Consider the following 26,033-nt stretch of genomic DNA (forward strand, 5'->3'; position numbering starts at 1 on the left):
TAGATCTGCATGCTCTCAGTAAAGCTGGTTGGTCTTTTGTTTTTCAGATCAATGTACGGGTGACTACGATGGACGCCGAGCTGGAGTTCGCCATCCAGCCCAACACCACAGGCAAACAGCTCTTTGACCAGGTAGGTGCAGAGCTAAAACTTCCGCAGTAGAAACCGTTTATCCTGCGTTCAATTACATCAGCCTAGTTCAGTTAATGAAACTGAATTCAGGAACTTCTACAGCTTTTGGAAATGGAGAGTAACTTGAACACTTAAACTGGTCGAATAGGTTCGTGGGGATATTTGCATTCATGAGAGCCAGGGCCTCATTTTCATTTTACTAAATGAGCCAACCTAATGAGCCCTCTCTGGAACATTCAAAAAATGTCTCATTTGAATAGTGGAAATGTTCCTTTACGCAGGCTTCTACTAAAAAGCTTCAAGTAAACGGAAACGTACGCACATTTCAGCGTATGTAATTTTATTAATTCCCGATATGTGGTCACGTTCATCCATTCTAGACTGCTGTGTAAGTGTTTACGATCAAGAATTGGAAAGATCAGTTTGATTGAAAGGCATCATCTTTACATCTGAGACTAAAATAAAATGAAAACTGAAATTTTCTCCTTTGCTTTTCGGCTTCTCCGATATAATTCTCAATACGTTATATTATTTATATAAATAAATAATTTTGCCTCGCTTACGAAAGATTCTAGCATTATTCAGGTGTAATAATGATCTTAAAGTTAATATCTGTCATTTATGGATAGTCAGTGGCAGTATAAATTTGAACATCTTATCTAATTTCGCAATCAAAGCTTTTGTACTGGAGAAATCTTTGAAATCTCAGCACTGTGTGTGTATAATGCATTAAATACCAATTAAAAAGCAAGTGGAATAAATATGCAATGCAGCAACAAAAAAACCCCTCATCTGTTTAATTAAATAAACCAATAACCAAAAAATGGTTGTTTAAGTCTGAAATCTCATAAAAGATGATCTTAAGAAATTGGAATGAAAAATTGGGCTGTGAGTGTTCAGACTGCCGTGATGAGACGGTAATGATGCACAGGCTTGCGTATTTCAGTTGTGTAACAGCGCAGCGATCAAACTGGTCCTAGTTCGCCACGTTGACACTACAAGGTTAATAGAAGAGCATTTTAAAGATTTCCAATAAGATCTGGACAATTAAGGAGAAGCAGATGCTTGACCTGCTGTTAAAGGTAGACAGTGTGTCGTCGATGGTACATTTGATGCACCAGTCATAACAAAATTCTATATGCCCTGTAGAAATTAAGTTAAATAATGCACTACTGGAACAGATGAGCATTAAATATGCGTCAGCACAATATTTATTTCAAAGCTGTTATTGTTCATCCTCATATTAAACAGCTGTTGTTTCTTAATGATGAACAATGCATACATAATGGTTGCACAGCTGGCATTAATTGTTTGAATATGGAGCAGGAGGAGGATGCACCAGATGGTGAGTGTAAGCTGGTTGTGGAAAAAAATAAAATAAAAAAAATTTGGCAGTGATGAGGATAAAGAGAGAGAAAACATAGGATCCTGTGTATATACAGAATGCAGCTATTTACATTCACTGGCTACTATAATAGGAACACGGATTAGTAAAAGACCAGGTTGATGTTTCTCCAATTTTCCACTGTGTAGTTTAATTGAGCCTGTGCCCACTGTAGCCTCCGATACCTGTTCTTGCAAGACAGGTGTTGAACCTGGTGGCTTCACCTGAAGGTTCGCTGTGTGGTACATGCCAGGATGCTTTTCTTCTCACCACAATTGTAAAGAGTGGTTGTTTGAGTTGCTGTCGTCTTCCTGTTAGGTCAGCTTGAACGTGTCTCTCCTGTGACCTCTCTCAACAAGGCGTCTCTGTCCACAGATCTGCTGCTCACTGGATGGTGTTTTTTTTTGCGCCATTCTGTGTGAACTCTAGTATCTGTTGTGCATGAAAATTCCAGGAGATCAGTAGTTTCTGAAATATTCAAACCAGCCAGCAACCATGCCATGGTCAAAGTGACTGCAATCATGGTCTGGGAGTGGTCTGCACTCTGTGGATGATAACATGGTCATAATGGAGAGATCATTCCCATCAGTAGAGAAATGTTTCATCATAAAATATGGGCTGTTACTTTGTACTGATTTTGTAGTTGACTCAAACCATGCCAGCAAAATGAACCCAACAGTAGAACAGCCACTGTTTTTTCCTTTCATTTCTCTGTATATATTGAGCTCTGGGGTTACTGTGCTGTGATTGGCATCTGTGGAATCAAATGGATCGGTTGAAATTGGATTGGATTGAATTATCGAGCATGGAAACCTAGAATTATTTTTCTTTCCTTTACCAGGGTTTGTACAGTTCCCAAATACAACCCCCCCCCCCCCCCCCCCGCCTTCTGGGAAGAATCAACCACTCTATGTACATATTACTGTAGTCTGTGACCCAAACCACTACTGGGAGATTGGGCTGCTGAGGTCATCTCATATAAGGACAGAGACAACGCTGGTGTTGTATGCAGAAGAAAATTATTTCTGGATCAGTTCTGCTTTGTAGAACATGCAAACTTTCAGTTTGCAAGAACCTGTTAAAATTGAGTCTAGGGTCAGCTTAAGTATCAGCAGTGTGGTCAGTAGTATGCTTCATTTCATACTGTTGTACTGATTTAATTGAGCATTACAGCTCTTTGGTCATTATAATCAATCAATCAACATTTATTTCTATAGCGCATTTAAAAACACAAGCTGACCAAAGTGCTTTACACTCCCAAAATTACGAAACACCAATACACACATACAATAAAACATAACTCCTCACTATTCAGCCTCCATGCATCGAATGACAATTGTATGCAACATAATTGCCGATTGAAAACTCCTTTTAGTTTTCAATCAAGATTTTGGGACATTTAAAAGGAAAGTCTGACACGATCTTGGAGGTCTAGCAGCACGATGATATTGTAACAGGCCGGAAATATTTTCCGGAGCAAGTCCGTGTAAACCTTTTTGAGACCTTTAGCAAGTCCTTGTATTACACTCTCAAATCAACAGGAAGCCAGTGCAGAGATGCCAGCACTGGAGAGATACTGGAGCATTTCTTCGCATCAGTCAACAGTCCGGCTTTCGTCTCATGATCAAAAATCCCTCCAAGGTTCCTCAACTGCGTGCTAACATTGGTGGTTAAAGGTCCAAGATGTAAAGAGAGCTGTTTTGCTAACTTTGATGGACCAAAAAACACCACTTCACATTCTGACTCATTAAGCTGCAGGAAACTTGGATGCCATCCACACCTTTATTTCATCCAAACAGTCAAGCAGAGATGCAAGTTTGGAGTTACTACATTTCAGAATTAGATACAACTTGGTGTCGTCTGCATACCATTGATATGCCACATTGTGTTTTTGACAGATTAATCCCAATAGGCCCCCACTGAGGTGCTAGCCCGTATACACTTTCTGCAATATTAAGGCCAACATCTTGTTGGATGACTGACAAGTGAACAACTGTCCATTTGTCAGTCTGAGATGCTTTGGCTTTTGAAATTTTTTTTCAAGAGTTAAATGGTTTTCCCCAAGATAACAATTTCCCACTGTGTCCAGTGATGAGCTTTCTACTTTAACCCCTTAAAAAAAGAAAACTATCAGGCCAAGGACAGCTTCAAGCCTTTCAATGAGCTTTCAATCTCTTTCCTTCACTGCCTCTCAGTGCATTATGCTCCATTACTATTGACTCCAAGGCCACTCGGATTGAAAAATCAATTGTTCGACAACTGTTTTATAACCTTTAGCACCTCACAAGAATTTTAATTGATTACTGGCTCTTTTCAAATCAGCTGTCTTTGTGAGGGTCAAGATCCTTGGTCAAACATCAGGCCTTTCGGATAACCAAGAAAGTCTGTAGTCAAATAGAGTCTGTTTTTTGTTGAGCCACCTTGAGCTGCCAGAGCATCGGTGTGCATATCTGCAATTCTCTGGAACTGTACTGGAGGAATGAAAACTATTCCTTCAAAAGATGTATTCTTTTGATGATTGAGAGTGCTCAGGGTTCAGTACGATTCGTGTAGTGAGTGTTGCTTGAGCCCGGGTCCTCTTGAAAACGGTGGTCTGACATTTGCTTGTCAAGTAGTGAATGGTTCAACTTGTCACATAACTTCCAGTTTCAAACTTCATAATTGTGTGGATTAGAACCAGACTTTCTTAAGACTTGTGCACTGTAAGTTGCTCACCTTTGTGGTGCGAGTGCTTATAAAAAATGCACATCTTGTGCCAACCAGCACAGATAAGTGAAATTCTTGTACGAGACCATATCTATTTTTTTTAAGGTATTCCTGCACGGTAGCATGTCTTATCTGTTGGTTCCAAAGGATAAATGTATGAACCCAGTGTTCATCATTTTGCAGACCTGTGTGCACAAGAGAGACATGAAATCGTGTAATCAATCCGTAGTTTGAAACAAATAAATTTGTGATGCACAAGCCGTGATAATGAGCCCCTCCACCAAAGAAGGCCAGACTCTGTTCTGGATGCAGGCTCAAGTGTTAAGTGTGAAAACGCCCTAACAAAGTCCCAGTCTCCCATAGGTGTTCGATTGGGTTGAGATCCGGTGACTGAAGGCAACTGCCGAGTGGACCCAAACCATGCCAGCAAAATGCCCCAGCAGCATAACAGCCACTGGATTTCCTCACTGCAGAGGTCAAACATTCAGACCTTTTACTGATGCACTGAAGAGAAACTGGATGCGCACTTTGGCATGCTTTTTGGAGGACATATTCTTTCCATGGGGATCTTTACAGGAAGGTTGTGCGATACTCAAGATGGCACCGAGTGGCATGAATTACGGGTCATCGCTATTTAAAGCGCCTTATCCCAATTTCAAATGCTCAACCACATTGCCAGTGCTAAAGAGATTTAAAGATTAATTCATCTGTGAACGATTAATACTGAGGGATGCAGATTTTGCTTGTTTAAAAATGTTCATCTTGTGTTCTCCGTTTTGAAGGAAGCAATGTGGAAGTCATGGTTAATGATGTTTATGTAATGATACTCGACACCAGAAATAGTTTGGTCACGTTTATCAAGATCAAGTGTACGTGTCCTGTTAAAACCAGTCTGTCATCTTTTACAAGTAGAAACTTCCAGTTTCTTACCCTCTGTCTGCTTGCAGAATGTTTTTGAAACATTAGTAGAAGTGAAGTGCTATGTATATGCTTGTGGTTGTGCTTGGGTGGTGTTTTTGTTTTGTTTGGTTTTTTTTTTCTCCCTCACCTCTTCCTTTTTTTTTTTTTTTAAATTTATTTTTTTATTTTTATTTTTTGGTAACAAAGGCCTCACCTTCACACTTCCTTTTATTGCACACTGTCAGCTTGGGTGCGCACCCCCCCCCCCCCCGCCCCCAGCTTCACAGATGACGTTCTATTATTTAGTATCAGCTCACTTTGTGAACATGTGCTATATATATTCTCTAATATCGCTAAACCCACCATTTCCCTTTGTAGCTGACTCCTCTAGCATATTCTCTAGGCATACTTTTTTAGTTGCATTCTCCATATTACTTCTAGATGTTTGCACCTCTGCACGAAATCAAAGGGCTCATGGCAAGGTTTTTTCATCCTGCTTTTATTGAACGCGTCTTATTTCTTCAATGAATCTTTTGTTGCACAATACACACGTTTGGACTACTGTTAAATTCTAAATAAATTGTAATGCAGTTACTTTTTATTCACTCCAGGCATGGAGGATATGAACTTGTGTAGTTTGTATGATTCAAACATGTTATTTTAAATGACTGTGCTCTGTCTGTAGGTGGTGAAGACTGTGGGGCTGCGTGAAGTCTGGTTTTTCGGGTTGCAGTACACGGACAGTAAGGGTTACACCACGTGGCTGAAGCTCAATAAGAAGGTAAAGGGTTTTTTTTTTTTTTTTTTTTTTTTTTTTCCTCCCTCTCCTTCCTTTCCAAAGCCAATGCCAGCTCCATAGCTCCAGCTCCTATTAGCTTGTGGTTAGCCCGAGCCTCAGATGTGCAGTTTAACAGGCTTCCTGCTCTGTGGTGCCAAGCTGTAAAAAGAATCCTTTGAGCAGAACACTTCAGATGGAAAAGTGTATGTGTGCATGTTGGCACACACTTTCGTTAAGTGAACTCCGCATTCTCATGAGTATCATGTATTCCTCTGAGCCTGCATGTGTGTGTAAGAGAGAGAAAGAAGCTAAAAGAAAACGAGGGTTTAATGGTAGATGATTTTGATTGAAACGATCGCAGTTCACATTACAGCATCGAACTGTTACGACGATATAAAGGAGGATTCGGGATGTTCAGGCACGTTGTGGTTATAATGCAGGATCTGGTGGACAGAAGGTTAAATAATGATGACTAAATAATTCAGATGGATTCGTTCATCCTTCCCTCAGGTCCTATTTTAGAACTGCGGTAGAGTTCAGTAGATTTTGTGTAGTTATTGTGTAGATTATAAACTTGACTGCCTTTGTTTTGTAGGTGACTCAGCAGGATGTGAAGAAGGAGAACCCGCTCCAGTTCAAGTTCAGAGCAAAGTTTTTCCCAGAGGATGTTTCCGAAGAGCTGATCCAGGAGATCACACAGCGCCTTTTCTTTCTTCAGGTAACTGGGTGATTTGCTGTGAAGGATTGTTTAGATTTTTAGTTTCATTTCATTTGAATAGGTAAGTTTGGCGGTATCTAATAGGCTTTCCATTTATAAAATCAGAAAAGCACTGCTGTCGAGTATTACCAACTGATTTGCTTTGATTATTATATAATATATAATGCTGGACCTTTTTATATAAGGTCCAGCAAACTTGTATTTAAATTCATTTGGTATTTCATAAGATAATACTATGTGCAATACTCCACTTTGGTGTGTATTTGTATATAAATAAAATATAGCTGCTGTCTCTAGCCCTCCTGCATAGTAATGACACAAACATAGAAGCAGCGTCATCGTGTGTGTTTCTGGTGCTTTTAAATCTTACTGCGAACAACTAAAAATATCAAGCATGAGCTATAGTTTCCGTCTGTCTAAGGTAGGTGTGACTAAATAAAAAAAAAAAACACTCCAGAGACTGATACACTCATACCATTACTAAGCACACACCATGCTAATACTATTTTAAGGCCATTTCTGTACTGGGAACCGGCGAAATAATATCTGGTCATCAAGGGTCTTCTGGCCTTTTGGTTGATTGACACATTGGCTGATAAATTGTCACTACAGTTTAGTAACTGTATACCTACAAAATGCACCTATATGATGGGTTTACTTAATGAAATGAGTGACCAATGAGTGTAGATCCAATGTAGATTGTATGTATGTGGCAAGCGAATCCTGAATCCACCATCAAAACGTCCTGTTCTGCAGTAAACTGGTGCAATGCAGAGTCTGTTCCCTGAGCTCCATGTTGCGTTCTTTTCTCAGGTGAAGGAGTCCATTTTGAACGATGAGAATTATTGTCCTCCTGAGACCGCAGTGCTTCTGGCGTCCTACTCCGTCCAGGCCAAATACGCCGACTACAACAAGGACATCCACAAGCCTGGCTATCTTGCCAATGACAGGCTTCTGCCACAGAGGTGAAAAGCAGCAGTTCATCCAATTCCTCATTACTTATTGTTCGTACAGTATCATGACTCGATTAAAAAAAAAAAAAAAATTATTATTTAATATTTTCCTCTCCTGAGGCTTATTTCCATGTATTGAATTTAAACGACACCGGTAACTGATGCGCACACTTTACCTTTAGATTCATTTATATTCCTTCTATAGCGCTCAAAAGAGACAGTAATGAGTGTGTGACGAGTTTACGACCACACTATTAGCGAGGTACGGACCTCAGACGTGAACTGAGCCGAACCCAGTCTCATGCTTCAGTAGGCAGCGTTAAAACATAACCGCGTGTGTCATGATGGCTATAATTAAACGTCCCTGGCCCAGGCAAGCATTTGAGTTGCTCATAATATTACCTTGTGTGGTGCTCTGGGTCAAAGGAAAGACTAGATCTGTGCTAAAGTGAAACCCTTAGCAACAGCAGTACAGTTCATAATTCTTTGAAGTTAAAGTTTTTTTTAACTCACTCATAGCTGAAACCTTTTATTTTTTGTTTATTTCGGAGTTATTTCTGTTAGAAGTATCTTAACAGGGGTTGTGTACAGCAGTGTCAGATGATAAATGTTTATAATCTGAGATTAATTCATTTCTGATGCAGGACATACGGTTTTCTTAAATCATTGGTTTCACCGAGTGTGCGATCGGTTTTAAATGTTCAACATGTGTTGTGCTGTTCAGAGTTCTAGAGCAACACAAACTGACTAAAGAACAGTGGGAGGAAAGGATACAGACTTGGCATGAGGAGCATAGAGGCATGCTCAGGTAATTACTGTTTTCAGCCACTACACACACACACACATAATAACTAACAGTGTATCTGGTTTTGTTACACATGCCAGCATGTTTGTTGGTTGTGTGTCGATGATTTTCTTATGGTTGTGCTTTTTCCTTTCAGAGAGGACTCCATGATGGAGTATCTGAAAATCGCTCAGGATCTAGAGATGTACGGCGTCAACTACTTTGAGATCAAGAATAAAAAGGGGACCGAGCTGTGGCTGGGAGTGGATGCTCTGGGTCTCAACATTTACGAACACGAAGACAAGTGAGTCATGCAGCCACGCGCTTTCCGTAGTTTTTACTGTAAGCGCTGATGTTTTATATTTAGTAACCTGGTTTAGTTCTGTCTCAAGGTTTCATTCTGCTTGTTAAGGTCACGTTCAGGGTTGCCATGTCTTGGTAAGGAATTCAAACAAAAAAGGGCCCAAAATACAAACTATTATGCTGTTCGTATCTGATTATTTAAAAATGTATATAACTATAATTAATTATTTATATTAAAAATGTTTTTGTCTAAAACAATTGAAATTCTTTGTGAAAATGATTTTTTTTTTAAAAAATGCAAAGCTCAAAATACAGTTAATGTTTTCAAATGCGTGCCCTGGAGAGAACAATACTTTATTATTGTTATTTATTTTATGTTTTTTTTTTTTTGGGAGCGGGGGGGGTTAAATATTGTGAGCAGTGTTTTTTTATATAATTATTTGTACTGTGTGTGTGTGTGTGTGTGTGTGTAGAAAGTGTGTGTGTATATATACATTTATTCAAAGAAATACTAGAGGGACTTCCGTAGATAGTATTGAAAATAGATCAGTTGTCATCCCACACTTCTGGCAACAGTGGTAAACCATAGAGGTTTCAGTAACACCCAACCTTTCAGGTTTTGATTTTACTATTCCCAGTGGTGGTTTTTTTTTTTTTTTTGAGGTTGTCATGGTTTAAGGTGTGTGTTTCGTCTTGTCCTCTGCTGGTTGAAAAAGAGAAGTGCTGGATCAGTCAGGGAACAGAAGTGCAGAAAAGGACAGGCTGTACTTTAACGACTCTTATTCCCATGTGAGGAACAAGCGAGCGGGTGTAATGCTCTTTTAAACAGTCTCGGACACACAGTCATTCTTTAATACTTCCTCCACGGTTTAGTTTGACGAGAGTTCCGCTTTGTCAGACAAGATTGTAATCTTTGGCCAAATATTCCGCTTTCATTTTAAAAGCAGCATGGTGGTTATGAGTCATCGTGATGGTCATACAGGAAAAGGAGATCTGAGAGAGTGCCATGTAGAGAAGTGTGTCAGCAAAATGCAAAAAAAAGTGGGTTTTTTTATTTTTGGGCGTTGATAATGAACGACTTGTTGCTCAGGAACATGATGTGCGTGTGTCATGTCATAGTTCCTGGAAATGATAGATCTCAGAACACCAAGTCTCTGCACTGGTGGGGTTTTTAATATGGAAGAATGCAGTATGACATTGACATGACTATTAAGCTGAATGAAATATGAAACGTTGGTGAGCAATGCCTGGAGTATTTACCAGTCATGCACCTGTGTTCCTTAAGTGAGTTGAATATCCCCCCCCCCCCCCCAAAACAAATGCTCTTTACTGTAAGTTGCTCATGAGATTAGTGGATAATTACAAACCAAAGCTAATCACTATGTTGAGTCTCAACCTGAGCATGCTTCACTCTGCTGCCCTCTGCTAGACAAGCGATATCCTGCTTTGCTATTTCTTAGTTAAACAAAATTTGATTACATGTGTATTTACTTATTTTCCAATCTTTTCAGGCTTACACCAAAGATTGGCTTTCCATGGAGCGAAATCCGTAACATTTCCTTCAACGACAAGAAATTTGTCATCAAGCCCATCGATAAGAAAGCACCAGTAAGTCTCCTCAAGTGTGGAATATCGGTATTTGTGTAAATACATGTTTACAATAAACAGGGTTAGGCAGGGCTTCACACTGAATTGTATTTATTTGTTGTATCATGTATTAACTATTCAGCTATCATGCTATACTGATACATACACATTTTGATATTGTGGTGTTAAATAGCATTTAGAAGATCCACTCAGTTGAAGGGACTAAGTAAGCAGTCTTATTCAGATTTATTTGGTTTATAAATGCAACATTGAAGCACATTCAAATGATTATTATTATTTAATAGCTGTGTACATAGTCTCCATCACGCTGCCTAAACGGATCCGACACTGCTAAATCAACTCCTGTTTGTTTAATTACAGGATTTCGTGTTCTACGCACCACGGTTGCGGATCAATAAACGGATCCTGGCTCTGTGCATGGGTAACCACGAGCTTTATATGAGGAGGAGAAAGCCAGATACCATTGAGGTGCAGCAGATGAAGGCCCAAGCCAGAGAGGAAAAACACCAGAAACAAATGGAGAGGTACGTGCAACCGGAATTGAGCTTGCACCTCGTCTTGTCTGGGTTTTCTGTGTAAATCAGGGATGTTCAACAAAATTTGGTGATGTTCCAGTTACATAAAATTGCAAGGTCTTTATAAGATACTGACATTACTAAACGCCAACAGCATTGACCTTTTTAATACGTCGTAGCCATTAATGGTTAGTTTACGGCTGGAAATAAGACTGTTTGTTTGAAGTGGTTGTTTTATCACTTCACTAGCTTCCTGGACAAGTGGGAAATAACTGCATAGGCTATGTCTTTGTACATTCATCTTTATACGTTTTGTTTTGGTCGGCACTTTTACAATTTTTAAATTTATATAAATACGCAAGGCATGTCTTGAGTTTGCAAGACAAGAGCGGCTATACAAAATAAAAAGGTCTATGAAAGCTCTCCCCTGTCAGAGCTAATGTTTCTAGGACTAGAATCTTGTAAAGAAATACCATCTGTGTATTAGCCATTTCCTTTCCATTTCCTAATTTAGATAGTTGACGAAAATTAGATCAAGCTTAATGATTCTTGTCGAGTTTTATGGACTCATTGATGAGTTGTCAGCTTTGTAGCTTTGATGATACAGTGCATCATGGAAATCCCTGCCAAAGTCTAAGTATCAGGTGACTTTTATACACTTCTTTCATTCAAGTATGGATATATGCGGTTGCTGAATATTTAGCCATGGTGTTCAGATTGTTTAGCGTTCCACACAGAGTTCGCCTTTTAATCTGAAAGTTTCTTCGATACATAATAAAGTTTTTGACAATCAGGTTCTGGGCATCACAAATATGTGCAGACAGATTAACTGGAATGGTGAATGGGTTTCTGTTTAATTACTGTTTTGTCCAGTAGAGGGCAACATCCATTTTATGTTTGCCCACGTGAGCTGTACAATACTGTTATCATTTAATTTATTTAGCAGACCCTTATCATAAGATTTATAGTACAGGAAATTCAAAATGGCAACTTCACAAGAACTAGCACGTTCCCATTTTCTGTCAGCTTTGATTTTATGTTAGGGCTGTAACTGAATGCAAATACTTTGAACAGTTAATGTGATGTAAACGGATAGAATTACAAAATGCGAATAGGTGGTTCAGTATTCCTTTATACCTGTGCATCTGTACTGGGATCTCGTGGACACGGACAACGAAAAAGAGCCACGTTTCATGTGGGAACGTTTCATTACTTTCAAATCAAATGTATTATTTATTATGTGGGTGAGAGAGCGATCAGATATGAAGCTCAAGTAAAGACTGCGTTCATTAACGGGAGCATGCGGCGCTGCTTTGTAACTGCCTGGTCAGGGCCACGGTTGTTTATATTAGGTTACTATTAGGGGTGTTTTACATTTTGGAAAATAATACCAGCTAACTTCATTAGAAAATATTGTAGGAAAGGCACAAACCTATATTTTAAATATTGTAGGAAAGTTGGGGGGATAATGCACTCGTTCCAAGTCATTAGGTATTTTTATTATTCAGAATTAGTTTCGATCTCAGTATCTTTCACAATAACGTGTACATTGGGAACTGGTGCATTACTGTAAAAACATCTTTACTAATTAAATCCAGAATATTAGTTAATATATTAAATTTTTTTTACTGCCGTGTTATAAAAATACATTTCATGTACTGGTAACAAAAGCGAATAGACTTTTTTTTTTATTGTTTTTTTTTTTATTTTTAGATGATGGCAAAAAAACCCATGTTTTATTACAATCATAATCTAAGTAGCGTCATATACCAGCTCTTAACACTGGCGCAAGGTGGCAGTGTCGAACTTCCTTACGCACTTAAAATATTAAGCTAATTCTTTGGAAACTAAACCGAAAGCATTTTTTGTGCTCTTTAGGAAATGAATCACAACTAACCATCCTGTATTGTCTGGTTTTTTTTTTTTTTTTTTTTTTTTTTTTTTTTAAATAGTATTATTTTCACTTTGTGTTTCTTCTCTTTTTAAGGGCTCAGCTTGAAAACGAAAAGAAGAAGCGTGAGCTTGCAGAAAAGGAGAAGGAAAGAATAGAGCGTGAGAAGGATGAGCTGATCGAGCGACTGCGACAGATTGAAGAGCAAACGGCGAGAGCACAGAGAGGTAGAAGAGCATAATGAATGAAGCCTCTGCAGTGATATGTGCTCATCCGGGCATGATGGAATACAATCCCCATATTCACAATGTTTATAGAGCAAAAAGTCTGTCTAATAAGGCGTTAAATCGGAGTTTCCCACTGCTCAGTTGAGCTGAAGGAACCTGTCCGATGAGAAATGAAACCGTAGTAAAGTGAAGTGAATCTTTAAGATCGTAGCACAAGTACAGTCACACTGACCTCCTGCTATAGGAAATGTAAAATCGCCACAAACCTTCAGACGTGACGGCGCAGTGCTCTTGTCTGTCGTATGTGTTTGTTAGGTACTCCGAGAAGCAGGTTACCCAAATTCAATGTATAGATCATGTATACACTCACCATCCACTTTAATAGGAACACCTGTACACCTGCTCATTTATGCAGTTATCCAAGAAGCCAATCATGTGCTTAAAATGAGCACAGGCTCATCAAAACTGGTCTTTTTCCAGTCTTCAGCGGTCCAGTTTGGGTGAGCCTGTGCCCATGATTCTTGCCTGTGCCTCTGGTTTTTGTTCTTGGCTGACAGGAACGGCCTCTGACGTGGTCTTCTGCTGTTGTAGCCCATCCGCCACAAGGTTTGATGTGTTATGCATGCGGAGATGATTGTTTACGTTACTGTAGGTATCCACTAACTGTAGATTTCCGAAATACTCAAACCAGCCCATCAAGCCCCCCCCAACCCCCCCCCCCCCAATTCTGATGTTTGATGTGAACCTTAACTGAAGCACTTGAACCATATCTACATTATTTTATTCATTGTGCTGCTACCTCACGATTGGCTGATTGGATAACTGCACGGATGTACAGGTGTTCCTAATAAAATGGACAGTGAGTGTATACCGCTGTGCTGGATCTCATCGTGCACTTGATAAAGCACTGCTGTTGGAAATTCATGAATATAGTCTGAGTATAGTTTATAGATTCTGAATATATTCGTTGATCATTAATAGTGCTTTTTCACCAGGTGGTACAGTCCGGTTCGGCGCGGCGCGTTCATTTCTGTCACTAAGCGAGCTTGCTGAATTTGGTTACTCGGGAATGATATGAATCAAGCTGGGGTGAAAGGGTGGAGCCGAAAAAAGCAGAGCAGAAAGTAGTCAAATTGAAGGCATTGAAAGCTTTAATGTCTCTGGAGGGAGAGGATTTTCTGTGCGTCAGATGTTATTTTACCCCATAATGTTAGTTTTGTTTTCTTTTATTTGCTCATTTATTTTATTTATTTACCAGATTGCTTGTTGTTATTAAACTTTTACATCTCTTAAGCGTGGTCATAGGAAATCAGTTGGGCCAAATTCCAAATGGCATCTTTTTCACTTCGTTCGCTTCTGTTCAGTGGAAAGTGTCACATCTCCTGATGCAATTCATGCAAGTAACTGTGAGGTCGACTCAAATATCCAAAAATTTTATGGGTTTTGATTTGCACAGGTTTCAGAGTTTGGTCATTGAGATCATTCCAAACGGATTGTTTATTCATATTGTGTGCAGAGCTGGAAGAACAGACACGTCGGGCTCTAGAACTGGACCAGGAAAGGCAGAGGGCAAGAGAAGAGGCTGAGAGACTGGAGAGAGAGAAACTGGCAGCCGAGGAGGCCCGAGCAGCGCTGGCCAAACAAGCAGCAGATCAGATGAAGAACCAGGAACAACTGGTACGTCACGTGTACTATCCAGTCAAGGCATTTGAGTGACGGCAGTAGCTTAGAAAATCAACGAATGCTAAAATCTAGCTTATAAAGAGCTTGTGTGTTGCACGTTAAGTGTGTGAGCTCTGCTCTGTTGTGTTCCAGGCTGCAGAACTGGGTGAGTTCACCGCCAAAATCGCCCTGCTGGAGGAGGCCAAGAGAAAAAAGGAAGATGAGGCAAATGAATGGCAGCACAAAGTAATGCACCTCGCCTCGCCTCTCCTCACTTCACACACACACGTACACGAGTATAGATGGTGTGCCACCCCTAAGTGCGTATTTTCCAATCACTACACATTCTGAAGTATTTTATTCCTCTTGTACCTCATCAATTTACCAATTTTATTCATTAATTAACAACATTGCATTTTCTATCTGTTTATAGCTACACTTCATTGTGGAATGTCTGTAAAACAAGTTCATCCTTATATCACTTGCGTTGTTACAGCTGTAAACAGTTATTCCCTCATCAGCTTTATTTTTTATTTTTATTTTTTAAACTGAGAAACCGGAAAGCATAAAGTCCTCTGACTCTCCCGCGGATGAAAACGTCCCGACCGCTATAAAGCACTAACAGTGGGAAATCCTTCCATAAATGTTGAACTTATAGAAAATTCTCCAGTTATACACGTTTCTTTGTTTAAATTAGTTTATTAAATTAAGTTGCAAATCCCTGTGAATTAGCTGTTACTATAGAAACGATAACGAATCTGTACGGACGTATCGATATAAATCTGTGATTTGAATGAGTTCGTCATATAGAATATGAATCGCGCACCTTCTAACCAATCAGGTTTGAGAATTCAGCAGTGCTGTAGTGTAAGCAGTGTTAACCGCTACATCATTAAAATACACTGAAGGTTGTTTTTGTGTGTGTGTCCTAGATTCACAGATATGTATTAGGTCTTTATCTCTGTCATCATTTCTTGTGATTTAGAGTCTAGGCACGTTTCCTGGTTTTAATTTGGATTTGACTCGGTATGTTTGTCTGTTTTGGTCAGACGAATGTAATCTCAGAAGAATCCGACTCCCTGTGATCACTCGGTGAAGTGTACAGAATTACGCCGTCACTTCATATCATACTCGGTGCTTTCAAAAGCCTAGCGGAGCGGTTCGATACGAGGTCAAGTGACGTGGCGTGTTGCGTATCGACCGTGGTGTTTGATCCCACGTCCTAAGAGATTGGAGTTGTTCCTCTTGATGCTTAGTGGGAGCTCTTCTGCGGTTTCCATGTTACATGGAGAAGACACTGAATCCTGCGTGAATAAAGCCGAACAGTGTCTCGGATGTCAAACTATCCACCCGTTGAGCTGAAAAAAGACGTGACGAGCCGCAGTAACCTATTTATTAGCATTAGGCGATGTAGGTATGATGCAGCAGTGTTGCTTTTTAATGCCGCAGCGTAACGAACGACATGAAATCAACCCTGCTCTAAACGAAAGACACTTCCCTCGTTTCCCTTTTGAATCCAGACCGTATACACGAGACGCCGTATTGGACACTCGAGTCTGAACGATGAAGAGTCTCCAGCGTGTGATTCCTGTAAAACAAGAATGATCGTTAAGCACATCTTAAACGGACTGTACTGCTCTTGACAACACTAGACAACGCTTTTATTCTGAAAGTGCTTATATAGGAGTCTTCCAAAATGTTTCACCAAAGGGGGGAAAAAAAACCCCTAGAATTCTCATCAAATATTAATTTGAAGGACTTTACCTGGCTGTTGTTGTCTGCACTGTTGGAACGTTGTAAAACTGTTCAGAATTTTACAAAGCATCCTGTTTTACCTACCTTGATCTTACCGTGAAAATAGCCGTCGATGCCACATGACATTAAGAGAAGAATAAAAAAAATAACGCCGCAGTTTTTGTTACTTTAAAAGAAATCGATGATACAACGGCGAGACATCGGTATTAAAGATTATAATCATGAACATAAAATGACACCTTTGGAAGCAGGAAAGGCTTTATTACTCTGATTAATCCGAAAGCCCCTACTCCTACCCCCCCCCCCCCCCCTAAAAAAATATGACCCCCAAAAAAATGACCTTGTCTATGGTCATTTATGGTCATAAACCAATCTCGGCTAAATCCTAAGCTAGCTCGCGTTGCCTGTTAGATTCCTATTCCCTAATCTCTAGACCTCATGTAAGGCATTCAGTATTTCTCCATTGTTTCAGTACATTTCTCTAAACAGGTCATTAAAAAACATTAAGCTCTTGTATAGCAGTGTTGAACAGGATGTGCTGCCTTTCTCTTTCGAAAAATGCACAAGTAGAGGTAATTGTACAAGCAATTTAAAAAAAAAAAAAAAAAAAATCTTAAGTATGATGATGTGTGTATATAAGTATGTAATGAGAGTATCTAATAATAGTCTGTTGATCTAATCATAATTCCATGCTTGTGTTCTCCCCAGGCTATTTCAGCTCAGGAGGATCTGGAGAAGACCAAAGAAGAGCTGAAGACCGTGATGACCGTGGCAGTACCAGCAGGCAGCTCAGCAGAGAACGAGCACGATGAGCACGACGAGAGCAGCGCCGAGGCCAGCGCCGAGCTCTCCAACGACGGCGTGGCGTATCCACACACCGAGGAAGACCGTCTCACCGAAGCCCAGAAAAACGACCGTGTCAAGAAGCAGCTCCAAGTGAGTCCATCCCGGCGCATACAGTTCCTACTATCTGGAGTCTTCATCACTTTATACAGTGCTTGTAAACACGCTGCTGTCGTAATCCTCACAGGCCCTGAGCTCAGAGTTGGCGCAGGCACGGGACGACTCGAAGAAGACGCAGAACGACATGCTGCATGCGGAGAACGTCAAGGCCGGCCGTGACAAGTACAAGACACTGCGCCAGATCCGGCAGGGAAACACCAAGCAGCGAATCGATGAGTTCGAGTCCATGTGAGGAGCGCTGACCCCTGGACCCTGACCCCCCCCACGACCCCACCCCGCCCACTTTCCAGCCCCACTCTCAAAGCTGCAGCCCTGATGCCTTGGCAGCTGGCTTATAAGCACAGCTTTCATTCTTTGGGTTTTTTTTTTTCTTCACCAGCCCGTCCCACCATATGACCTTTAACCCATGGCGCTTGATATAATTCTACTCTGCAGAGAGGCTAGAGGGACGTGGTCGCCACCTTCCCCTCACGCTTTGCCAAAGCTCTCATCGTCAGCCAATCAGGCTGCTTGTTTTCAAGCTCCTCCCACTCGATTCATCCATTTAGGAGCAAGCTTTGTATCATATCTTTATGAACATTTCAAATATTTTTTTTTCTTTAAATGATAGAGATACTAAAATGGAAATGTCATTTTAGAGAGAGATATATATAAAAAAAAGGAAATGGCAAAAAGAGATCAAAATTTATTGAAATGGCCATTCATTCTTTGTGTTCATTTATTAGAGAGTTTGCCCGCTTTATACACTTTATTCGCTGTCTTGATTTACAACGAGCTCAAAGTATCTAATAAGTTTCTTTAGTTCCTCGCCTGTTCTATTAACACGCTGCTTTTAATTTCTGCTGTTAGCAAGTTTCAACATCGGACGGCGGGTCTCGTTTGGGATTTTCACCTCCACATAACCCCCCCCCCCCCCCAGCAAGCACATGAAAATAATCTCATAACGAGTGCAAAAACAAACCTGTTAAATATCGAATAATTCAGTAAGAATCAAATAACCAAAACTACGGATCACCAAAGGGAAGCTGTTGTCTGTGTCTGCATCGTGTGAAAGATTCGAACGGGGAAAGGTCGTTTAAGATGACGAGCGCTGGTTTGCGAGTGGAATGGGAGTCGGTGTAAGCCGTGTCGGGACGTTTCACAGTCTGGTGTTTGTTTTTCTTTTTGTTCCGTCCTCAGACTCGCAGTGTTTCATGTCCAGTCTCCATACGGATGGTTTTCCCTGCCTGCCGGCTCACAAAGGCCCTGTCAGATAGGCAGACAGAGCAGCTGCTTCAGTGTGGAAGATGAAGTGTGTGCAGATCTGTCTACCTCTCTGAGTGTGTGTGTGTGTGTATGTGTGTGTGTGTGTGTGTGTGAGAGAGAATCGCGAAAGCCTTTCTGGCCGGGGAGCATATGAAAACATCAGTCCTGGCATCAGGACAGCTCTCTACCTCATTAATGTAAAGCGTGGAGACTGAATTGTCAAACACTGAGTGTGCTGAGAGACAGGAAAGACCGGTGAGAAGGTTTTCTGCTCTCGGTGTAGCGTTAATGTCATCTCGCTGTGTGTGTGTTAGTCTCAGTATGAATTCAGAGCTCAGTATTATGTCCAGATCCAGATTAAGTAGTGTCATTCACCGCCTTCACCACGTGACCTGTAGAGCTAACGACGTCCGATACCAAAGCCGTCCCGACGCGGAAACTGTGCCGAGTTCAGAGTAGCACATCGCCGTGGTCATGTGTAGCAGACTCGAACCCGTGATCGTCTTCGTTTCCTCCTCCTTTTACTTCACAAGACACGGTTTTGCGCGTATTTGATTATAAAAGATGATTTGGAAGGGTGTGAGTTTGTCATGTTTTTCCTCTCTGTGCTTTCCTGCAGTGAGATTAAAGCAAATGAAGACCGGTAGGAAATTTATACATGGAAGACGATCCATCTCCCGCGTTATTCCTAGAGTCATTCATGTAGTTCTACTTCCTTGACCGTATCTGTTACATGCTCATCTTGTGTCAAGAGAAAGCAGACCACTAAAACATTTCTTGTTCACTTTTCCGCCACGTCTACACCAACCCTTTATACAATGTTCTAAAATAATTACTTGATTTAAAAATGAAGGAGTATTTAGTGTAATAATCTGGATTATTATTATTATTTTTTTTCATTTTATATCTTTCAATGTGAATTGTTTAATTTTACACTAGTGAAGGCAGAAAAGGTCAAAAAGCACTTGTTTTGGTGGTTGAGACACTAAAAGTTCAAACAAACCCAGCATCTTGGTGTCCAGGAATTGCCATAGAAAGAGAAAATTCTGTGCTTCCAAAAAAAATAATTTTTTTATTGCTTTATAAATTTGAACCACCGGAGTTAGCACACTAGCTTTCACTGAAGGGGGAAGGGTTGCTACCTTAATGCCACGATGGTGTAACGTTGTTGCTTTGAGTTATTATTTTTTTTGTTTTGTTTGGAGTCAGGTGGATTTTGGCCTGCTGGCATTGGAGTGATTTTGGGAGAAAAACAACCAGAGCAAAGCTGCCACTGCTGCTTCTGGAACCAGCTGTCATGTTTGCAGTTTGTTTGTTTGTTTGTTTATTTTTCGTTCCCCCCTTTTTATGTTTATATAGCTTTCTGTTACATAGAAATCACAGTCGAGCTTTGTCCATGATTACATATGTTAAAAAAAAATAATAATAATAAAGATGAAATGTGTATCTTTCGCTCCTTTCATTTTCTTTGTTTAGATTGTGAATGAAAAGTTTAAAAAAAAAAAAAAAACAACAAACAAACCTGAAACTTGATGTTGGTATTTTTATTTCAATAAAAATACACATTTGGAAACTCCAGGTTCTGCAGCAACAACAAAGTTCAGACCACTTATTTTCCTGTCATAAATCGTTAAAAATCCCGACCTATTTCCCCCCTCTCCAACAGTATAACTTCATCCATTTTTAAAAAAAATCTGAAAGACTATCTTGCTTTGGACCAACGAATGCACTATGGCTCATCGGGTCTTCTGAATCCTAGCGCTGACTACTTCACTGTTCACTTTGGTCCTTGAGCGTAAAGCCTACATCTCATGAATCAATGAGTAATTACTGAACCTTCCGATACATCTACGTGGAAACGCGTTCGGCTTTAGTCTTCTCCCTGTGCGAGTCGTTCCGCAGACCGGGATGAGCTGGTTTTGCAATTAGCCTGTATACGTTTCCACAACAAGCTTTAGCAAAGCTCTGAGAGACTTGATGGCGAAGGCGTGACATCAGTACAGTAACATTAACTCACAGCAAGTCCACAGAAGCTTTGATTACAGCATAGCACAATGAGAGAGAAAAAAACCCAGCAAAAAACAACAACTTTTATATATATATTTATATATGAAAACTGGTGCCACTTTACTGAAGACGTCCATAATGTCGTGTGTTTGAGTGAAAACTGTCCGCTGCATGCTTGGGTAATAACAGTAGTAATTATTCTGCAAATACACTGGCGTTAAGGACGTCCCGCAGTAAGGCCGGCCCTGAAAACTCGTAAGCTGAACATGGTTCAGATTATTCAGATGTGTCTTAAGCACAATGCCGTGTAGAGGCATTTACTCTATGCCCACGCCACTGCCAACGATGGCACATGGTGCCACCTGGCTCGAGGGAAGGCTCTTCATTTTCAAAACAAAGGTGCTCCTAACAAATATTTCAGGCAGCATTTTACCCCCAAAGAGCCCAGCCCTCTTGAAATGCATCGGATAATATTTTCAGGTAAAACACGAGGTCTGTGTGATCAATTTTTGTTTTGTTTTGTTCCACAGGCAAATACAGAAAATGTGTATTTTTTTTTTTTTTTAGTTTACAAGTCTTCCAGAAGCATCATGGCATAATAACCAATCATATGGTTCGGCAAGCATCCGCTCGCTACCATATGAATACAATCATTATAATAATAAAGCTTTTGGAAAACCACTTAGAACCATATCAGCAGAAAACAAATTAAAACCTAATAATACATAGAATTAATCATTTTGCCTCATAAAATTGTAAAATAAAAAACTTAATTCCCCCAAAACCCATTCTTTTTACTTCTAGGTATAGACCATAAATAACCCTTTGCTTCCAAATAAAATAAATAAATAAAATAATTAGTAAATATCTTCATGGTAATACCCTCTATCCTTTTTAAAAGATGCATTTGATGCTCTTTTTAGCCCACCAAAAAAAAAAAAAAACAACAAATGAAGGAAACGCTTCAACCTTCATCCTTGAAGTAATGATAAAATGTTGCCAAAAATATCTTAAATTACACAAGTACTACATATTGTACATAACTTTGTGAATATATTTTATCCATAGATTAATATGTATATAAATGTCTTTTTTTTTTTTTTCTCCTTTTTTTTTTTTTTTAAAGTTTAAAAAAAAGATACAATTTGTATCAACGAGGACAGGTATTCTCTGGCTACCACGGGTCACGTCAGTAACACATACAAACGTCTCAGTGGAAGTTCTCGGACATGCGACTCTCGCAATCTTCTCACCCAATCAGGTTTTCCCTCGTAACTGCTTGTACAGCAGGATGAAAATGACGAGTGACGGTAGCGTGCCACTCGATATGGGAGGCCAGAGACATCCCTTACTAAAACTAAGGTGCGAAGACAGACTGGTGGCGTCTGTCTCACCTACACTACACCTGTGGCTATGGACCATGGCGAAAGTTTCCCAAAAAGTGCTGACTCAAGGTTACTTCTAAAAACCACGCCCCTTTTGGGGAACTCTGCCACTGAATCTAATAACACTGGTAATATGATGCAATTTGATGGTTGATGAAATTTTCCACCCAAGCTCTCAGTCATGATCACACATCCACACATGAATAAAACGTCTCAAAACAACAAAGCTTAAACGATACCTGTAAGAAATAAACGATGATAATTTAACACAACCTTACTACTAAAATAATGCGCAGTGAGTACTGGGCCAGCTACTGGTGCGCTTCCCCAAAGACCCAATGATTCTTGATTCAAAAATTGGTTATGGGGAAAGCAATTTTGAGAAACTAAATAAAAACAAAACATCAAATTTCAAGTGAGAGTAGGCATTATATCACAAGGATTATGAAAGGCCAGATATTGTGGGAATGTATTTCAACTGACTTTAAATTAAAATTTTTATAGTAAACAGGGTCCTGCCCTTTGCTCGCTCTTTATTTGGTCATTTTTTTTCCCACGTGAGCCCAATTTCTGCATCACAGACAACAACCTGATCTCAGTATGCTGTTCACTCCTACAAACCATCTGGCCTTCCATCAGTTCTTGTTTGATTGACATAAGCTATCAACTTTACATTTGATAAACAGCAATGTAAAAGTGCCTTGTGAATCAGTACATGCTCACCTGAACCAAATAGTCAACATAAAGCAAAACCTTGCTGGAAATATATATATATATAGACTAAAATAAATAATGTCACACTCATTTCCACATTCACACTTCAGGTAGACAAATTGCTACTAGCAGTTATGGCTCCACTGCTGGGGAAAAAAAAAAACCTCAACTTGACAGACTTCAAACTGAGTCAAGTAAGAAATCCGAGTATGACATGGCTCGTCCTCACAACGAGCATGTTTACAGGTTTCCATCAAAACCTTGTAAAACCTCCAAATGGAAGCACTGTATGACCAATCAAGGCCTGGACTATCCCTAGTAGATGCCTCTGTAATCCTCAGGAAAAACAAGTTAATTGAACTCAATATATTTGCTACACTTCCAATCGTTTGCAAGAGTTGTTAGTATCCAGCCTGGCTCTTTTCAGCCAAGATAGCGGCTGCCAGCTGTTGGGCATCGGTAACGTGAGGATAACGGCCCATGACCAGGCGCACAAGCTCAGTGGGAAAGATGTTGCACAGGTTGACAAATACTTTCTCACGCGATTCCTGGTAGCGACCGAGGACAGGTGGTTCCTGGTGCTGGTGGGGATTATGGGATGGATGAGGAGGCGAAGGATGATGAGGAGTTTGTCCCCAAGGCACCCGCCATGCTTGCTGCCTGTTTTCTGGGAGGCTCTGAAAGGTGAATGGCTCATAGCAGGGCTGCTGATAGTATGGCTCCCAGCTAGCCAGCCTCTCCTGGTCTGAGAAGGGCTTCCTGGCCAAAAGGGGTGAGCGCTCATAGAGCCTGGAGTCAGACACACTGTCAAGACGTGTGGATGCCAGTCCTCGACTCAGTGGGGAACTCTGAGGAGGGTACTCTCCAGGACAACTGGATCTGGCACCGATCATCTGGTGCTGAACTTGTGGGCTAATGTAGGACACTGAGTGCTTGAAGTGGGGCTCCGGAGACTGGTCGTCTTGTGTGAAGCTGAGTCCGCGGGCCATCCCGTGATGGTACCCTGGGTGAGTCGAAGGGACTGGGGAGAGCACACGGCTCTGGTGGTGGTGGTTGGGTGGTGGAGGCAGGAACATGGGCAGCGGGTACTGCCTGCGGTGGTGGTGGAGGTGGTGGTAATGATGACACTTGAGCCCATCGTCCAACAGTGAGTCAGGCGAGCTCATGCAGGAGCGCTCACCAGGAGGCACCGTGCCATACGAATCAGAGCTGGCGCTGCCCTCGCTGCTGCAGTCAGATGCCACGGAACTGAACCGTGCATCCATATCAGAAAGGAAAGGTCGCTCTGGGCTCCTTTGGGTGGACAAGCTGAGGCCAGAGTAGCCACGAACAAGGGAGTAGTAGTTGAGGTCCGGAGACTCACAGGTGGGGTAGGAGTCTGTCTGAGGGAAAGCTGGCACTGCATGACTTTTGGAAAAGCATGTCAGCTGTTCTCTCTGGTCTTGTGTGTGAGTGTGGCAGGAAGGGGGCCCACCTGGTGCAGGGGGTAGGGTCAAGCTGCTGTTCTGGGGGTCTGCTTTGGTTTTGGAGCTCAGCTTGTCCTCCACGTCACCGTATGAAAGGGTGCGGACACTGGGGTCCGACTGCCGCTTTGAGTGTGAACGCTTTCCGTCACCGGTTTTATCATTACGAGAGCCTCCAGGAACACTGTGGCTTTTCACAAGGCCGGACTCATTTGTGCCTTTGGCTGCAGAGGTCTTGGCACTAGCACGCAGCTCGTCGGCTACGGCGCGCTGGGGCTGGGTGCCACGCTCTGGGTGGTAGAATTTGCACTTGTGACCATAAGTGCACTTCTTTCCTAAAGGAGCCAACAACAAATGCATTTATCACTGCTTTCCCAAGAATGCAAATGTCAATAATGGGCATAATGAATGCAAGCTAATGGGTCCCTTTTAACAGGGATTTTCCTCCACTGAAAATTTTAAATATGTATATAAATCTGAAACATTTAATGTATCCAACACATGCACTGGTATAAAACTGATATTTAAATTGGATCTAGTTTACAACAGGAGACTGTATGGCAGGGTTTAGCTGAAGAACAGAGGGATAAGTATCTACCATATGGACAAGGCTGTTTTTTGTGTTCTGGGATGATAGGCCTTTTTCTCAGGAAGTTCTCAAGGCTGGGGCCATGGCGACCAAGGGGATCATCAGGAGGCATAAACCTGAAGGACAGAGTTTTTAATTAGATAGCTACCTTTACATAATAGATATCTCAAACTGTTACCATTAACATGATTTAAAACTCATGGGCCCCTTATTAATCACTGTTGCATAGAATCGAGTGCAGATTTGAGCACACTAAATGAAATACAACTGAGTCTGTGTTGATTCAAGAGAAGTACAGCATCAAAACAAACCAGGCCAATTCATTTTTATTAATGCAAACTGAAGACATTTGGGTTTTAGATCAAAAGATGAATATGAGAATTTCGAATTTCAGCTTTTATTTCCTGGTATCATGTAGATGTGTTAAACGACATAAAAATAATGGAACTGTGACTGACAGGTGTTTCTTGTTACCCAGGTGTGTCCTGTTAGACTGATTGCTTAAACAATAAATAGCCCTGAACATCTACTCTTGCTTTTAGCCTTCAGTTTCATGCTATTTGTTAAAAAGGATAAGCCAACATGAAGATCAGAGAGCTGTCTATGGGAGCTCTGTAAGCAAGCCATTCTGAAGTTGAGAAAAGTGGGAAAATCAGTCAGAGGCATTGCACAAACATTGGGCATAGCCGATACAATAATTTGGAATGTCCGAAAAAGAAAGAAACCACTAATATAATAACAACCAGACGTGGAACAGGTCAGACACAAAAAAAACAGAAGCTGATGACAAACATTGTGAGAGCTGTGAAGAACAACCCAAAAACAACAGTCAGTGACATCATCAATAACGTACACAGGGCAGGGGTGAAGATATCCCAATCCATATAGAAGCCATATCACAAGATGCGAGCCACTCATCAGCAGTAAGAATCAGAAAGTCAGATTGGCTTTTGCAAGGAAATACACAGATGAGCCACAAAAGTTCTGGAACCAAGATTAACCTCCACCAAAAGTGAAGGAAAGGCCAAAGTGTGGAGAAAGAGGAGAAAGATGAACATGGTGGAGGTAGTGTCATGGCTTGGGCTTGCGTGGCTGCTTCTGGAACAGGCTCACTAATCTTTATTGATGATGTAACTCATGATGGTAGCACCAATTACAATCCAGAAGGTTACAGAAACATTCTGTCTGCCGATTTGCATCCAAATTATTCAGGTGGAACTTTATCATGCACCAAGACAATAAAATAAAAAATAAAAAAAACACTGCCAATGACTTTATCAGGGGGAAAAGTGGAAGCTTTTAGACTGGCCAAGTCAATCACTAGACCGTAACCCAGTTGAGCAGCATTACAC

General features: G+C 40.8%; 2 protein-coding genes across 3 annotated transcripts in view; one reads left to right on the plus strand and one right to left on the minus strand.

The window, feature by feature from the left end:
- Positions 1–19,969, plus strand: part of LOC128602525 (radixin) — a 42,322-nt gene extending 22,353 nt beyond the window's left edge. The window contains exons 3-15 of the mRNA XM_053616395.1: positions 48–131; positions 5,807–5,902; positions 6,495–6,617; positions 7,431–7,582; positions 8,295–8,378; positions 8,512–8,658; positions 10,169–10,265; positions 10,626–10,789; positions 12,768–12,898; positions 14,415–14,575; positions 14,714–14,806; positions 17,024–17,251; positions 17,346–19,969. Of these exons, the coding sequence (XP_053472370.1) occupies positions 48–131; positions 5,807–5,902; positions 6,495–6,617; positions 7,431–7,582; positions 8,295–8,378; positions 8,512–8,658; positions 10,169–10,265; positions 10,626–10,789; positions 12,768–12,898; positions 14,415–14,575; positions 14,714–14,806; positions 17,024–17,251; positions 17,346–17,510 (1,725 nt within the window). The 3' untranslated portion in view covers positions 17,511–19,969. The remainder of the gene's footprint in view (positions 1–47; positions 132–5,806; positions 5,903–6,494; positions 6,618–7,430; positions 7,583–8,294; positions 8,379–8,511; positions 8,659–10,168; positions 10,266–10,625; positions 10,790–12,767; positions 12,899–14,414; positions 14,576–14,713; positions 14,807–17,023; positions 17,252–17,345) is intronic.
- The window catches only part of LOC128602524 (probable ribonuclease ZC3H12C), a 31,352-nt gene continuing 25,148 nt past the window's right edge, over positions 19,830–26,033 (minus strand). For both annotated transcript variants that reach the window (XM_053616393.1, XM_053616394.1), the window contains exons 5-6: positions 24,691–24,797; positions 19,830–24,427 (exon numbers count right to left, since the gene is read on the minus strand). In XM_053616393.1, coding sequence (XP_053472368.1) covers positions 23,031–24,427; positions 24,691–24,797 — 1,504 coding nt within the window. In that variant the 3' untranslated portion in view covers positions 19,830–23,030. The remainder of the gene's footprint in view (positions 24,428–24,690; positions 24,798–26,033) is intronic.

This window comes from Ictalurus furcatus, chromosome 26 (assembly GCF_023375685.1).
Source record: "Ictalurus furcatus strain D&B chromosome 26, Billie_1.0, whole genome shotgun sequence".
NCBI lineage: Eukaryota > Metazoa > Chordata > Actinopteri > Siluriformes > Ictaluridae > Ictalurus > Ictalurus furcatus.